At 44.7% G+C, this 17,127-nt stretch overlaps 1 protein-coding gene across 2 annotated transcripts; it reads left to right on the top strand.

Moving 5' to 3' along the window:
- Positions 1-375: 375 nt before the first annotated feature.
- On the top strand, positions 376-16,483 carry VPS37B (VPS37B subunit of ESCRT-I). Of its 2 annotated transcripts, XM_039724486.1 has the most exons (5): positions 376-518; positions 7,949-8,120; positions 8,670-8,752; positions 9,864-10,369; positions 16,329-16,483. In XM_039724486.1, the coding sequence occupies exons 1-4, from the start codon at positions 414-416 to the stop codon at positions 10,359-10,361; spliced, it is 858 nt and encodes a 285-aa protein (XP_039580420.1). In that variant the 5' UTR covers positions 376-413; the 3' UTR covers positions 10,362-10,369; positions 16,329-16,483. The 2 variants fall into 2 exon arrangements, with proteins under 2 accessions (XP_039580420.1, XP_039580419.1); XM_039724485.1 differs by lacking the exon at positions 16,329-16,483 and having other exon boundaries at positions 9,864-14,020.
- The last annotated feature ends 644 nt before the right edge of the window (positions 16,484-17,127 follow it).

Below are 17,127 nucleotides of genomic sequence, written 5' to 3'. Positions count from 1 at the left end.
GCTTCACCCCCTCACAGGGGTTCCCTCATGGACCCCTCAGAGTCATGGACCCCTCACACAGGGGCCTCACCCCCTCACAGGGGCTCCCTCATGGACCCCTCACAGGGGCTTCACCCCCTCACAGGGGCTTCCTCATGGACCCCTCACAGGGGCTTTATCCCCTCACAGGGGCCTGACCCCCTCACAGGGGCTCCCCTCAGCCCGGGCTCGCTCAGCCACCGCGGCCCCCCGTCCCCTTTGGTTCCGTCCAGCAGCGCCCCCCCTCCCGCCGCGCAGCCCCCGTGGTACGCCCCGACACGCCCCCCCCGGCAGGGGGCGCTGAGGGCGGTGCCCGGCGGGCCGGGGCGAGAGCGCGGCGGCACTTCCGGTGCGGGGCCGGGCCGGAGCGGGGCCGGAGCGGGAGCGGGGCCGGGATGGCGCTGGACGCGCGGCGCCTGGAGGCGCTGAGCCTGCAGGAGCTCAGCGCGCTGCTGGACGACGAGGAGCAGCTCCAGGACATGGCCCGCGAGATGGAAGAGGTGAGGGGCTGCCTCGTACTCCGCGGCCTCTCCTCGGGCCGCCCCCCTCAGCCCGCGGGGTCCCGGTGCCGCTCGGTGTGGGGGGGTCGTGGCTCCGCGCTGCCCGGAGCCGCCGGTGCGTGCGGAGCCCCGGGGCTGCGGGCAGCGCCGCCGGTCCCTGCCGTGCTCCCCCTTCGCTGCCGCCCCCGGCCCCGCTCTCCCGGCCTTTTGTTCACCGGGATCGGTGCCCGCCGGGTGCCGTAGGAGGGCTGAGGGCTCGGCGGGCTGAAAACGCGGAGTTCAATTAATTCAAGCCACTGAATTAAGGAGACGGTGGCGGCCCGGAGGTGGGCTCGGCTTGTGCGCCCGCACAGCCCTTGTTCCGTGCCGTGGCCGCGGTGGAGGATTTTGCCAGGGTGAATTCAAAACAATGTGAAAGAGATTTCTGTGTGCCTCGGTTGGTATGCCGAGCCCAGCCAGGGCTGTCAGGCTTTTCTGCTGCTTGTTTTGCCCGTTTGAAGTGTTTTTGTCAGTGCATCAGGCTCTAAGTTGTGCTTTTGGATCTGTGATTCTTAAATCAAAATAGGAGCCTGTTTTCTTCCTCTGGCTGAGGTTGTCTGTAGCTGGTTTTTCTGTGTGCCAGTGGACACTGGGTGTTACAGTTCAGATATGAGACTGTTCTGGGTTTATTTGGCCACAGATGGCCCTGAAAGAATCTTACTCTCAGTCAGATAAGAGTGAATAGGATTAAACTATATGTATGAAAACTTGAAAAGAAAAAAATGTGCTCTGCTTCTCTGGGTCCTGTATTTATTAGGTTTTTTTTGTTTTCTTAAATTAGAGGACAGAAGCCTCAGGAGAAGCAAAACATTGGCAATGTGTTCTTTAGAAAGAAGCTTAGTTTATTAAGTGAAATCAATTATAATTGTGTTCCCTCAGACTAAGATTCTGGCCCTTTTGGTGCTTCTGAGGAAATTGTTTTGGATCACCTCGAGCCAAATTATCAAAGAATTACACATGGAGAGGCCCACTGAAGGCTGGGGCTGAGTTGATGAGGTGTCCTGGGGAATTTATTTGCTGTATTATTCAACAATTTGGATTTTGAGCTTTGTGCCAATAGATTTCTGAGAGTGGGGCAGCCATAATAACTTTTTTTGTGCAGGCCTGTATTTTGAGAACTTAGAAGAACCAGGCTGTGGAAAGTAGAACAGAGAGCTCTTGGTGTGCTGGGGGCAGGAGCACCCTGCTGAATAAAAACTATTTAAGGAAACTCAGCGGGTTACGATGGGCTTAACTCGGTGGAGATGTGAAGGGGTGCAGTGCTGCTGGCTCCAGAGTGACCCCTGCCAAGGGACACGAGCACAAGGCCTGCCTTGGTGGGCTCCTTTTTATAATTTATTTATCAGCGTGGACTTAAGACTGTAGGTCAGAAGTGACAAAAAACCCCATGACCTCAGGAGAAAAAAATCCCTCCTCTCAACACAACCAGCCCATATTCTCGGTTTGACCCTCAGGTTTTCCTCCTTCCTTGGCATCTTGAGGCTTCTAAATTGTAGAGTGAAGCTCTGCGGGCCCGAGGGAATATTTTGTGGTGTTTGGGAAGTGTGGCCAGGTTTGGAGGTGCTCAGGCTGTGTGGAAACAGGGCTGTGCTGCTGTCTGCCCTAATCCTCTTTTATTGGATGTGGAGGCTTTTACTGGAGTCTGTTCAACTAGAAATGTGTTTACCCATCTTGGAAGGAATTGGCCATGCTTGAATATTTCTTCCTCCTCCTGTTTTTGCCTTCACTGAATTGTTTGTTGCATGTGCTGCTGGGACCTGAGTTTTCACTGGGAAGTGTGTGCAGGAAGAGGGAGAGAGGGAAATCCTGAGCATTAAGGAGGCTCCGTGGTGACCTCACTGCTGCTTGGCTGTCAGTCCATGTGCATCCAGGTTGTGGGTTGTTCCAAAGTCCTTAAATTCCTGATTTTACTGTGACATTCCAATCAAATCACGACTCTCGAGTCACTTCTCTGAGGTGACTTGTATTTTCAGGGGCAAAGTTGGTTAAAGCTGAATATTCCACAGCTGAAAAAACCCTTTGTTCTCCTTGTTGCAAGGGAAACCCAGCTCAAACCCCAGTGTTTTGTTCACAGAGGAGGAGGATTTGGAAAAACCACTTGCTAACAGCTAAAAATAGGCACTTCCAGCCTGAGAGGGAATGTATCCTGTGTGGCATTTGAGCAGGATTTGCGGGGGTGTGTGCCTGTGTGAGTGTGCCCACGGGGTGCTGTGCTCCCAGAGCGTCCTGCACGTGTGTCCCCAGGTGTGTGACACGGTGGCAGCAGAGCTGAGCTGCTGCTCTTCCTGGCTGAGGCTGCGTTTGCAGGGCTTGAACAACCAACATCTTGTCTGCCAGAAGAAGGAAGGAAGCTGCTTGTCTGGTACTCCCAGTCTTCTAAAACTGAGGAGGGCTTTTTTTATCATCTCTCAGGTTGATCAGTGCATGTACAGCATCCATCTTCGTTAAACAGACAATCACAGGATGGTTTGGGGTGGAAGGGACCTGAAAGACCATTGAGTTCCAAACCGTGGCAGGATCATAAAAGTGATTTGTTTATAAAAGTCAGTCTCAGTGAGATAACCCTAAAAAGCACAGATGAGAGAATTTGTGACCTGACACTGGTGGTGATTTGATGAATTTTCCTGTGAAAGTGAATTTTCCTTTTATCTCCTGGAGCATCACTTCTGTAGCAGTGCAGTGTTGTGTTACTGACTGCTGAGGTTCCATGGCCAGATATTGTTTGCTTTTCAATACCTTAATTATGTGAAATCAGGAAGTCAGAAATGTATTGCCTTCTTCTCATTCCAGCATTTCAGAGTACACTGGCAAGCACAAAAGGAATTTTTTGAGCATAGTCCTTTTCTCAAAAGCTGATTGAACAGATCATGCAGGGCAGAAAGTCCAAGTTAAACTATGTGCATTCATGCCCAGATTTCTTGGATTCCTCTCCTGTCCTAAAACCACATTGTGCAAGTGGTCATGTTCTTGTTGGCCAAACATGAAATTTAGTTGCAAAGTTAGGAATTAGACTTGGTGACAACTACAGATTTTTCTCTTCTAGCTGAGCATCAGATGAGTAACCTGTCTGTGCCTGATGAGTGCAAATTGCAGTGCTGTCTTGCTTCTGCAAGAAATGTCTAGGAACTGCAGCTTACCTTCTAAGCTTTATTTTGTCATTTCCAAGTAATCAGAAGAGCTAAATTTAGCCAATCTAATTACTTTGCAGTATGTTTTAATATTTATTACAGAACAGATGTTGTTAGGGGGTGTATTATTATTCACGAGTCCTTGATGAAAAGCACTCCTAAATCTTCTGTAAAAGAAGTCTCTTCTCCTACTCTGCACCTGTCAGCTCCTGTTTCAGGGGTTAATTTGACACTCCGAATGTGCATCTTTATACTTCCACAGTGGGACTGCATATTTTCTTCTTAATTTACAAGTATGTAAGTGAAAGAGAATGTGGGAATGATAGAGGCTGGAGAAATCTAAAACTACCATGGATGTGTCCTATGTATAAAGCAATTAAAACGGTGCCACACAAAGCTGCTTTTTATTTATAGCTCCTTAAGAGACTTTTTCTCGAAGGTACCCAGAGACTCCTTGCTGTGGTGCTGGCCAGGGCAAGCTTATAATTATAGCAGCTCTTGATGGACTTTGTGGGTAGCCAGGATTGCTCAGTTTCTCAGGAGGCAGCTCCTCTGGGAATGTGCTTTTGGAGGAACCAGGGTGACGCTTCTCAGAGACGTTTTACACAAATAACTCCTGCTGCAAACCATTATTTTGGAGTAAGGGATCAACATTTATAGTATGGGTGTTGCTAAGCTAGTACTAGTTCTGGTTTAATTTTATCCAGCTTTTTTTTCCCCCTTTTTTAAAAGTGGGATGAAACAAAGCTGCAGTTCATAAAAGTAGTAGACTCTAAATTCCCAAAGCAGTTGCTGCTGCCTGCTCTTGGAAATGCTCATTAAATAAATCCTTGAGTAAAATTATTCAAATTATGTCCATTAAAGAAATTAATTTTTAAGCAGCTGAGATTTTGAAGTGCTGCATAAACCGTGACTTTTGTTTTTAGTAACCTCTGTTACTAAAACCTCTGTGTGTCCTTGGCTTCATTTTCTTGCAGCACAGTTTGGTGTTGAGTGGTCTGCTCAGCAGTGAGCAATCTTTGTACCAAGAAAATCCCCTTATAAGCAGCTCAGTGTGGTTGCCCTGTTTGTCCCATTCAGAATTCACAGTGAGAGCTTAGCAGTTAAAAATATATATATATATATTCTCTTTAATATTATCCCGTCTCATTGTGTCTTGTGATTCTGACTGGTATTTTCATCTGGTTTCAGATGAAGCTTTCCTGCCTGTTGAAGTGCTCATGACCTCAAGAGTCTTGTTAGGAATTCTGCTGGACTCCCATGCTCCTGACTTTTATCTCTAAATAACTTTTTTCCTCACACTTCCAGTGGGCAGGTGAATGACCAGTGCAGGAGCAGTTCCCTGCTAATGCACATTTTTATCACATGTGACAACAAAATACCTTTTGTTGGATTTATTCCTTCCTCAGCTTTGTCTTGGGCTTGTGGAAAGCTGTGAATGGATGCTGAAAGCATGCTTTGTGCTGCACTGATAATCTTAATAGACTGCTCATGCTGGACTGTGCCTTCAACCCTTGGATGATTTTGCAGCTTTTTTTTTTTTTTTGTTTTGTAGTTTTAAATTACTCATTTTTAGAAAGCTTTTCTGCAGCACTCTTCAGGCAGACTTTACAGTGTTTGCTTTCTGATTCCTCAAATTAACTTGCAGTTGTGGTGGAACAGTTGCTGTAAGGTTTTTGCACAGACCTTAACATCAGTGACAGAGATTATTCTAGTTTATAGATTGTGACTGTGTTCAAGTTGCATCACTGGGACTGTATCTGTTCTGTTTGTGAAATAGAATTCACAGACTTCAGAATTCTTTGAGTGACATGAAATATTTCAGTGTGCTGAAACAAGTGGATGGGTCTTCATTAAACATAATTCCTAAGTTTGCTTTGTTTCTGAGGAACTGGTTCTTCTCATGGTTTTGGGTGAAATTCAAGTTTCTCATCTCTCCAAGTGTGCATTGTTAAAAGAAATGTGACACAGACCAGTGCTGGCAGTGAAGACTTCAGGAGTGACATCTTAATTCATCATTAAGTGTCAATTACTGTTTTTTATCAATTTCTGTTAGAAAAAATATGCCCTTCTCAGAAATGTTGTAATATGGAGAAAGTTCAGTCATTAAGTCCTGTGTAATTTCAAGCACTATAACTTAAAGTGCAATTACAAATACCTTAACTTCTTCAGTTTAAAACAAGTATTTTTAAAAATTTTGCTGAAGTTTAGTACATAATTATTGGATATCAGGTGCAAAGGACAGGATGTCACTCTGCCTTAGAGGTAGGCAGGTCACATTAATCACGTTTTTCTTGTTTTTGCAAGTCAGGTACATCCTGTCCTAGTGGTATTTACTCATCTTCACACATGTGAAATTATTCAAAGTTATTCAGCAGATCTTTATGAAAGGTTAGGAATTTGTTGCTTCTTCCTCCTGCCTGGTCCTGTTGAAAAATATTCTGACACTTGAGGCAGGGACATCACAAAAGTCTCATCTGACTTTAGGAAGCCTTTTCTTACTCTGTTTATTTGGAGTTCTACCTCCTCCTCTTTGCTCTAAATGATTATAGTGAAAGCTTCCTTTTCCTGGTATTTGTGCTCTTGAAAGCTTACAGGTTTGTGTCCACTGGCTTTTTCTGTGCCCTGAGTAAATGTACATCCTCTCCATCCTAAAGGGGAGATCAAAGTTCACTCATTAAGCTGCTCTCTCCTGCCTGACTGTTGGCATGAGAGCATCAGCCTCCCAGGCAGTAAAATACTGAATTTGCTGTGAGCTCATTAAAATGGTGACAGAGGCACCAGGACCCATCAATCTTTGTGCACAGAGTTTTCCTTGGCTGCCAGTTCAGGAGGTAGCCAGAAACAGGGCTTGGTAAGACTTGGATGCCACTAATTGAGCTGTGAAAACCTTGTGCATTTTAGTTCCCTTCATAATTCTTTTTTTTAAAAAAATGTAAAATAGGGGGACTTCAGCTTTCTGAAAGCAACAGTCCTAACTGGATCAGATTATATGAGAATAAACAAATGGAAACCAGTTTAATTTAAATTATTTTGCATTTGATTAAAAGGTAGGAAGAGAACTTTCTTTTTATTCTTTGAAAGGATCCACTTTGAACACAAGCAGGGGCTTGGGTGCTTATTTAGGCTTGAGGAGACAAAACAATTTGAAAATGTAATTTCTGAATTTCGCAGTTTGGAGTAGAATTGGGATTGATGTAGAATTTAGGACTCTGCATTATCCTTTGTGGTGGTTGTTGGGTTTTTAAAGGATTTGGTGAGAACAGGGTCAGAGTAAAGCTTTGACATTTGAAGAGCAATATCTGGGGACAGAAGTGTTTAAGTAACACCAAGCAAGTTTTGAATTTAGGAAATTAAAATAGCATATAAATATTGCAAAAGGAAGTAATTGCTCTCAAAGACAGTTGCAGTGCTTGGAAAAACACCTGAATTTTGATGCTGACCTTTTCTGGGGCTATTAAGCAGCTCATTTGGGTTTCCTTTTTGCTGTTGGTGGGGTGTGGCTGTGTGTCCACCCAGAAGTGTGGCAGGAGCAGCTGAACAGGGATAACCTGGACTAGAGGGGCACGTGGATGAGGAGATCACAAAAATGCACCAAACTTCTGTTGCTTTTGAAGGCAGCTCAGTAGAATTAGCCTGTTGTGCCCTGGGAGGACTGTTCCACGTGTTGATTCAGCCTGAGAATCTGAAATCAAATCCCTTGGTTGGTTTGTTTGGGTTTTTTTTCCCTTTTGCCATCTGAATATTTTAATGAATCTAATGTGACACCCAGGGCAGACTTGTCCAAACACTATAAACTCATGTGCATGTGTGAGTGTGAGCAAACTGGAAGCTGGCTGAATCTTGGGTGTGTGAGAATTGTCACTTTTTCTTTAGGCTAGGAACTGTTAAGCAGAAGGATTAAACTGGAAAAAAATGAAGGTTTTGGCATTAATCCAGGATTGGTGTAACACAGTTGGGGAAGAATATTCTGGAGAAGGAACAGTCACGATGCAATCCTTATTTTTTACACATTAATAAGATAAGGGATGATAATCTTCTGCAGCCATTGTATCTCACTGCTGGAATTCAGATTTTTTCAAGAGCTGTTGCTTTATCTGTCAATTTTCATCATTTGTTCACCAGTTGCAGGTCCAGTGCCACAGCACTAATTCTTACACACTTCTGTTGTTTATTTAAAAATTTTCAAAGCCTCATTTTGTCTTGCTTAATAATTTCACTGTCATTTCACACACTTTTTTTTGGTTTTTAATTTCTATCCAGGCCCAAAATGTTCAGCACAGCAAGGACATGACTCTTGCCAGCAACCGCAGTCTGGCAGAGGGAAATCTCCTGTACCAGCCAAAGTTGGAGTCTCTGAAATCAAATTTAACCGAGAAATATCAAGAGCTGCAAGTTCTTTTTGAAGCATACCAGATAAAAAAAACAAAACTAGGTAACACCGGCTGTTGACAATTATGATTTGCTGTTTTTTAAGTGAGTGTAAATCTGTTGCCTGTTTGGTTTTTGGCGTCTCATTTTTAGCTGTGTGAATTAGGATACAAAGTGAAATGCCATTCTTGTGTAGTGCTGAAATAGATCACACTTCTGATGATTTATTAAGTGACTGTCACGCCTCGTAACAGATACTGTGGATTCTTCCTGTTACCTACCTGTTCTTGACCTACTCTTCCCTAAATTATCTACTTCAGTTACCTTGCTAAACAGCAAAGCACTTCGAATTGTCAGTGACTATTTATAAATCAAATGGAATATTACATGTAACTTTCATACTGAATTTATTGCACATCTGATACTGCACTTGCTGAAGTGCTTTCAATATTATAAATGTATAATTGGAATTAAATTTCAGCTCTTAGTACTCTGACAATATTCCTGAACTTCTTAATCTGTTTGTTACTGTTGCCTTGGAGGTTGTTGTGTAGTTCCAAGTCACTTAGAGCCATTCTCATTTTCTGTCCTTGTCCTTCCTGTGCCTTTGCAGACAGACAATCCAGTAATGCTTCCCTGGAGACCCTGCTGGCACTGCTGCAGACTGAGGGGGCAAAGATTGAGGAAGACACAGAGGTAATGCCAGAACTCCCCAGTTCTGCCACTTCACCAGTACCAGAACCTTCCAGTGTCCATGGCTGCACTGCTGAGCATGTGACAGATTAAGGAGTAGTTTTAAGAATATGGACTTGTCTCTGCTTTGAGCTTCAGGGAGCATCTATTTGATTCCAGCAACTTTATTTCTTTTTTATCTGAGTAATTTTTTGCTCTTAACATATTTGACATTCAAGACAGAAAGTGCTCTTTTTTAGAAAAGATAGGCAAACCCTCTTAGTTCCTTGGCTTTGCCTTCAAACTTGTAGAGTTTAAAAATGTGGAATCTTTTTTCAATGGGGTTTGCCTGGTACATGTATTACTTCATAATAAATATCAATTAGTAGTCTAATAAAGAAAACTGTGCCTGTGCTGCTTTTCCTCCAGTGTTTCTGGTGAAAGATTTCATGTGATTTCAGTGTGTCTGTGCAGGTGCCAGTGGTCACCACTTGCTGACACACAAGTGCTTGAAGGGTGACTTCAGAATAATGGGAGTGTTTGGTTTTGTTTGCTGATTTGCATGCAGGCATCTTCTCTAATTAATCAGGAGAAAAAAATGTGCTTATTAGCCTTGAGTTGTGATCGTGAAAAGACGTTCCCAGGACGAGCTGAATTTTGTGATTTTCTGTTTGTTCAGCTCTCAATTATTAAACATCATTTACCCAAAGCCACAAGTAAGGGTGAGTCTTAAGCCTGACTTAGCAGTAGTCTCTGTGCTGAGTCCCACAGAGTTCCCAGTGTTTCTGCTGGCATTCAGGCAGCCCTCAGCTGTAATTCAGCTTAGCTGGCAATCTGGGAAGCTGCTGCACTTGGTTAGTTCCCATCTCTGGTGATCAGGGGGACGCTCAGAGCAACATTCAGATGTTTTTATTGCTGTTACTTCAGTATAAATTTATGCATAAGTGATATTTAACTCTCAGTGCTTCTGAGTAATAAGTAACTCGGAGTTCTGCTCAGAAGTCTTCAGTATGCCAGTCATCTTCCATATGCCAGCTGGAAAATCACAGGCAAAATGCTGCTATTTTTGGGATGTGAGCCATTTAGATTCTGTTGCAGTAGGCTGTTTCCTAAGAGAATGTTCTGTATTTGACAGAATATGGCAGAAAGGTTCCTTGATGGTGAAATACCACTGGATTCCTTCATCGACGAGTACCAGAGCAAGAGGAAGCTGGCTCACCTGCGCCGGGTGAAGATCGAGAAGCTGCAGGAGATGGTGCTGAAGGGACAGAGACTTGCTCAGGCTCAGCCGCCGGCGCAGCCGAGGCTCCCCGAGCCCGCGGCAGCCGATCCCTACCGGGCAGATGCAAACCCCGCTCCCCCGGTGCTGCCGCGGCGGGTGCCGCCGCCGCCGCCCATCTCGGGCCCGGCCGGACGCTTCCCCACTCCCTTCACCGCGGCCCTGGGCTCGGCACCGGCTCCTCCCTACCCGGGTGCTCCGTGCCCTCCTCTCCCGCCTCGGCCGGGAGCGGCTCAGCCCACCAGTCAGGTGCCACAGCCGGGATACCCAGCTCAGTTCGTGCCGCCCTACCCTCCACCTCTTCCCCAGAGACCGCCTCGCCTTCCTCCACATCCTGGCTTTATCCTCCAGTAAATATTTGGGTGCGCCTGACTTATGTATTGGTGCTTCTATTTCCTTTTCCCCCATCAGAGACTTGCTGTAGGCAATGGGAAGCCTCTGTTCTTTGCACAATGGAGCACAAAGGCCGAGCTGTGGCGCAGAGGTTTGCAATTGCTTTGCTAAATGTGATGATGTTTGTTTGCAAAGGTCAGTGGTGACAAGGTTTTCCTGGGATGGTGATGAGGTGTAAATTCTGTAAGTCCATCAGACTGGGAAGGCGCTCGCAGTGGATTTGCTGACGTTACAAACCGAGTCACGCTCTGAATTCCTCAGTGATGGGAAATCAGCATCCTCCTGCGTTCTGATGGATTCCCCTGGCAGCTGGATGGATGTGTGGCACACGGGGAGCTGGTTGTCCCTCTAAGGAATTCTGTGACAGTGTTGGGATGGTAACAACCATATCTGACTGCTGGGCACGGGGTGTGCACAGGACACCCTGGGTGTCCCTTTGCATCCAGGGCCAGGTGCACGGCGTTTTCAGAGCTCACTGAGCTGAAACTCCTGTCAGAACACCTTGGGGGGGTTCAGACAGGGAAAAGGACAAGAGTTTCATTTCTGCATTTCAGTTGTTACCTTAGTGTGTAATCAAAGTAGGCACTACTCCCACTCCTAAATAGCTTGATACCCTCAAAGTCCTGGTCTCTTGAAATGAAACTAAACTGTTTGTAGAGCCAGTTTAGGGTTTTATAGACACTTTACCAGGCAGTTTTACTTCCTTGCCTATTAAGACTCTTTCTAACAGTTGATTTTTGTCTCCTTTTCCACACCTTGGATACAGAAATGATTTTTTTACACAGGTGCTTAGCTTTTGCTACCATGTGATTCCAGGAATCTAGGCAGGGTATTTTCTTAATCAAATACTGGATTTTCACATGTAATTGCCCACTTGAATTTCCACAATTTCATTTTATCTCTTAACTCTGTCTCTCACTTGGCAGAACTACTTTTAACTTTCCCATTTCGTTTAGTTTTGCAGTCTGGGGCATGTTATCTATCTGGATTTTGCAGTTAATGTTCCTCTGCAGGTAGGCAAAAAAGAAAAGCCTTTTGCAGTCCATGGTGGCTGTTTGCATCTTACAGAATCTGTTCTTAACTTCTGCCACTGGGCAGGAGAGGCTTTTTAGGGCAGCTCAGATTTCACTCTGGATGTGACTCTTGAAGCCTAAGGTACAGACACATGCTGGTATTTTAATCCAGCACTGGGGGAGGCAAATTTTAACCCCTGTTGTTTGCACAGAACGTGTCTGTGAATTTGTTATCAATCAGTCCAGAACCTGTCAAAGCCCCTGGTTATTTCACTTATTTTGGTATCATTGTGCTGGAATGCACTGCATTGTGTGGAAGTTTGTACTGCAAACATCAGTCAGAATAGAACATTTTTTTTTCTTTTTGTAAGACCTGGATTGTCCCTTAATCATTTCCTCTGGAGTGTGGTGGTTAGCAAATACTAATCTGAAATTAAGCTCATAACAGGAAGCTCTCCATTCTGAGAATGTGATATGGTCATTTGGCTGGTTTTGCCTTCTGCAGACCAAGGCAGAAGGTTGGTCAGTGTTGCTGGCATCTGAACCAATTCCCCAGTGTAAGTCTGGCAAGTTTTTGTAGATGGGGGATTTTGTGAAGCAATGTGCATTGGATTTGTTTGCAAAGTGTGTTTTTTCTGTAATCTAGTGATGGTACAGGACGTGGTTGTTTTGTTTGTTTTTTTTTTAATAGTGTGATATCTTTTCTTGGTATTATTTTCTCACTGAAGCTTTGTATAAGCATGGTTAATTATGACTCGTTTCAAATAACTTTGCTGTGCTGTTAGTGCTGGTATTTGGGTGGCAGCTGTTGTATCTGGATGCTAAACATGAGTCTGCTGTAGAAATGGTTTGTGTCCTAGAAAGAATTAAAGTGGGTGGGGGCTACCAGGGTGGTGTCTGAGTACAGAAATTCATACTTTGAGCCTGCTACACAAAAACTCTGAAACACTCCCAATTCAGTTTTACTGAGATTTCATAGAAACAACCAGGTATATTTTACACTTATCAGGTGCCAACTTTTTTTCTGAGGGTTGGAAATCCTCAGAAGTGATGGGGGTGATAGGTAAGTGTATGGTGAATTTGCACTGCATTTTATGTATCAGACTTTATTGGTATTAGTAGTCCAGAAATATTTTTACTACTTGTTAAATCTTCTGTCTTTTGGTAACTTTTGTGATAACAATGACCTTTCAGGGATACTTTATCTAAAAACAACCTCTTGTGCACACTAAATACAGACAAAGCTAATGCAATTTTTTTTGTCTGAAAGCAAAACAATGCATTATTGCATATGCATGTGGCTGATGTGCCTTAGGATCACTACTTGTGATTGTAATTCTAGGATATTAGCATTTTATCATTTGAATGGCCATTGCTTAACTCTAATTTAAGGGCTCTTCGAGAGCACTGACTTTAACAAAAACTGACCCTCATACTTCAGAAAAAACAGCTGTATCTGCTATTTGTAAGCTTATAGTTGCCTTCACTGATGGGTAAGTTTGAACATAGCTGATGTAACTAATGTGATGTTTCAGTTATTGCAAGCTCATAACTGAAGTCCAGCTGCTCATGGAAAACGTTTTGCCATTAATTTTGTGTGTGTGTGTGCACACAAACTGTAAATATTTACTTGACTGCTGGTGATGTTTAAGCGTAAAGGAGAAGAATGACTGTGGAAAGCTGTTCAGTCCTTTCAGCAACAAACTTGATGAAACACTAACCTGGCATGAGCTGTGGCAGTGCTTTCAACCTGTTGCCCTTCAACAGCTTCTCCTGTTCTGTTATAGCTAATAAATTAATTCTGCTCTGGCTAGGATGTTTAGAATTGTACTAATTTGCACTGTTTATAAGATAGTGAGATTAAAATGCCATAGGCAAGCTGAGACTTGAGAGGGGGTGGCTCACGATGCTTGCCAAAAAAAAAAAATATATATATATATATATTAAAAAAAGGATTTTTGATGTCTGCTACAAATAGCATATACTTCCCCAAAGCAATTGGAGTGGAGAAAAATCCTTTAAATACAATGTGTAACACGGCTTTAGGTGTTGGTGGCATTGGAAATGCTCTCTTTGGGCAGCATTGTTTGTGCCAGTCTCCTGTGTGCAGGTCTGTGAGCTGGCACTGGAGCTGGGGCTGCAGTGAGCAGTTCTGGCTCTGGCTGGGTCTCACTGCACTCAGGGCTGCCTCCCACAGAAGGTGGGGTCGTGGTTCCAGCACAGCTGATCCAGGCAGGTCACCTCACAGCTGGAGGAACAGGAGCTGCCCTGGATGCCAGGAGGCACCTGGGCACTGCCTGGTCGAGGTCACCATCCCCAAGACTGCCCCAACCTCCACAGCCTCAGCCTCCACCTCTCCTGGGACTTCTCTGCCCTCTCAAACTGGAATCACAGAGCTCAGACCAACAATTCCTTTACCCTCCCGTGGAGCTCAGAGGGGGCAGAGTCCTGTGCCTGAGCAGTTCCTCTCTGTGATCCTGGACTGTCTTAACAAGGGGCAGTTTCATATGCTGAGCAACTTGTGAACATACAGTGGAGTTGTTTGCATAATAAGTTTTTCTGTTATCTACTGTGTTCTGATTTTAAATAAAATAGCATATCTCTTGGTGTCCTGTCCCCTTGTGGCTCCCTTCAGTCGTGGTGCAGTTATATTAATGATTTTCAACCCTAATGGGGTTTTTTCTGTAGCAACATAAACACAGTTGTAGGTGGATGTAGAACATAAGATTGCAAAATGCTTTAATTATTCATAGTAAATCTGTTGGCTGTGGTTTTAGTGACTGGATCTAATGAGTCCATTTTGTATGGAGCTGATACAGGATGGGTTTGCTCACAGTAGAGTTCACATGTTGTAATCAGTGCAGTGGGGTAGGTGGGCTGTCTGTCAGGTAAAACCCCCTTGCTTTTCTTCTAATTTCCTACAATTAGCTCGTGGGAATGTTCAGAATCACCTGGAAAGGCTGAAGGGAGAAAGCTTTTTTTTTTTTAAGGAGAGGAAAATCTTAGATGTCAGCCAAGTTAGGAGAAATGAGGCAACCAGAGTTATTTAGGAACATGAGTCAGAGGGCAGAAAAGACCTGATGTAATTTTCTGTGATATCTGTCACTTCAACAGTGATGCAAAATAGAAATCAGAGTAACTGATGAGGGAAGAAATTCCCTTTTTTAATTGTTTCTTGATCCCTTCCCTTTGTGGTGGCTGCAGAGATTGGATAACCCTCTGCAGGAGGGGAGAGTGCAGATGAGGAGAAGCTGCTGTGCTGACTCAGTGCAGGTGGGCGAGGGCAGGGGAAGGTGTTATGTAAAAGCTGCAGCTCTTCTAAGAATTTGCTGGTTTGTGGCTTGAGGAGCCGTGGGGCTCCAGCTGTGCCTGTTCCAGCCCTGGGGTTCTGGTGGCCCTTCCCTGTGCTTGGTGTCCCAGAGGTTGGGATTGTTCCCAGTGCAAAGAAGCTGTCACCTGACGGGGTCAGCCCTTGCCAGGGAGGGGACGCAGTGGCACTGGGGTGTGGAACAAAGCAAAATGCCCCACTAGAAGGTGTTGTGTTGGGGACACACACCGGTGTCCTTGTGGCTTGGCTTGTCCCTTCCCTGGAGGTGCTTTGGGGGCTGTGCAGGTCCTTCCCTCGCCCTTGCTCCTGTAATTTGAGTCCCCTCAGGTTGTACATTAATCATCCCTCATGCCAGGCTTTTACAGCTTTGCCTCTTCACCTGTCTGAGACGTGGTCACCAGGAGCTGGGCGTGTTGCTTGAGGGTTTTTCAGAGATTTTGGGTCTCCACTGGAGTTTTAGGGGTGCCCTGCTGAGGCTGTGCCCCCGACACCCTGTTCCTGAAGGAGGCTGTCCCTGGGCAGCCCATGCTCTCACTCCATTTTCCCCCCTACCTGCAGGACAAATCCAGGCTGCTGAGGCTGGGAGATGTGCCAGTGCCTACCCTGGGTCCTGCTGAAAGCTAAAAGCTATTTTTTAAATACTGCTTATTATTTCCAAACCGCTCAAAGGTGCTTTTTCTGCACTCCTGTAGGTGATGAGTAGGAATTATATTTTCCTTCAAAGCTAAAAATGTTTCCCTCTCACCACATAATCCCACACCTTGCTACGTGCACTTAAAACTGCACATTGTTCTAGCAACCACTGCTGGGGCTGGGCTAATTTCTGAGGGGTTTGTTAGTCCTGGAGGAGCCAGCCACAGAGGATGGGAGGGGACAAAGTGGCTCCAGTTCTCAGCACTGCAATGAGACCACCTGGCTGAGCAGAAAATGCTGGAAATGCCTTTTGGCCTGGGGTGTATTTTCTCACAAGATACTAGGGGAATCCAGACCAGCTTTCCATTTTTTTTGTTTTTATTTAAACTTGCATACTCATTAAGCATTTGTTAAATGATTTGATTAGCTGGTGCTTCTGGGTAATTTTTCTGAGTGGGTCATTCAGGAAATACCACCCCTAAATACTGTGCTGCCCTAACTCATCTAATTCATGCCTGGTTGCACACAGCAGAAAAATAACTTCTTGCAAAGGACTGGCTGCTCTTTGTGGCTTCAAGGGCTCTTAAAAACATACTTTTGCAGAAGTTTTGTGGTTTGGTTTCTTTACCTGACTTCCTAGAGCCTGCACCAGCCTGTTTTCTATTTGTGTGCTTAATTTCAATGCACTTTTTGCCCTGGTGACCTGACACTTGTGTTTTGCCAGCTTTGCTCCCTTGCTGCAGTTGCTGAGCTGCAGCTGCTCCGTGTGCTGCTGTTCAAACTGATCTGTGGTCACTGCAGCTTTGGCTGCTGAGGGAGCCAGAGCAGGGCTGTGATAACAGCCTGCTTGAAAGCTGCTAAGAAAAAAAATAAACTACTTTACTCACCTTGGTGGAAGGGAGCAGAAGGTAAATTATTTCACAACTTGGTTATTTTCCACTGCTTCTCTTACAGGTACTGAGTAAAATTTGTTCTCAGGAGCACATGGAGTGCAACATCTTCCTCCCTCCACAGCCACAATAATGGTATTTAAAAGTCATTAGCAAACTGGATTCTGCACAACAGGATGTCTTGCTGGAATCTCAAAATAAACCTCTGCAGACACAGAGTTTGTCGTTCTGGTATTTTTGTCAGCTACAAATAGCAAACACTTTCCAAAAAAGTATAGGACTGAAGAAAAAAAAATTAGACTGGAGAGTAGGAATAATTTTTGTACAAAAATTAACTTAGATTACATTTCAAGTGGTTTATAGAGATTATTTTTATTTGTGCTGCTACTTTTTGAGACTTTTGAGTATGCTGGCCTGGATGGTTTTAAGGAAATCCGTGTGGCAGCAGTGGGGGTAAACAAGTTCAATTTAGCCACAGCATCAATCTCAAAGCCACATTTTATTTTTGAATTCTTTAAATATAAGAAATCCTTTAAGTAGGACCGTGGCTGGACTTAGGGTAGTGAGAGTTTAGAAGTTTGCATTCTTGGTTAATCAATATTTCCGGGATGAAATGTGATGGTGTGAGTGGTTGGGTGACGTCAGTCTCCCAGCAAATATAACTTTATCACTGTCTATAAATAGACCTTGAGCTACTGCAGAAAGCACTTCCTTGAGAGAAAAGGGCTCTGAAAGAAACGAAACTCAGCAGGGAGCTGGCCCCTGTCACTGCTGTGTCATTGTCACTTGATGTGACAGCAGCCACCCAGGGCTGCGTGTCCCTCTCCAAGGGCTGAGCAGGGAATGAGCCTCGGGGCTGGGCT

Source organism: Passer montanus, unplaced genomic scaffold (genome assembly GCF_014805655.1).
Source record: "Passer montanus isolate IOZ18808 unplaced genomic scaffold, ASM1480565v1 scaffold53, whole genome shotgun sequence".
NCBI classification, from domain to species: domain Eukaryota; kingdom Metazoa; phylum Chordata; class Aves; order Passeriformes; family Passeridae; genus Passer; species Passer montanus.
The sequence above is the reverse complement of the archived record's forward strand: the minus strand, read 5'-3'. Positions and strand labels throughout refer to the sequence as shown.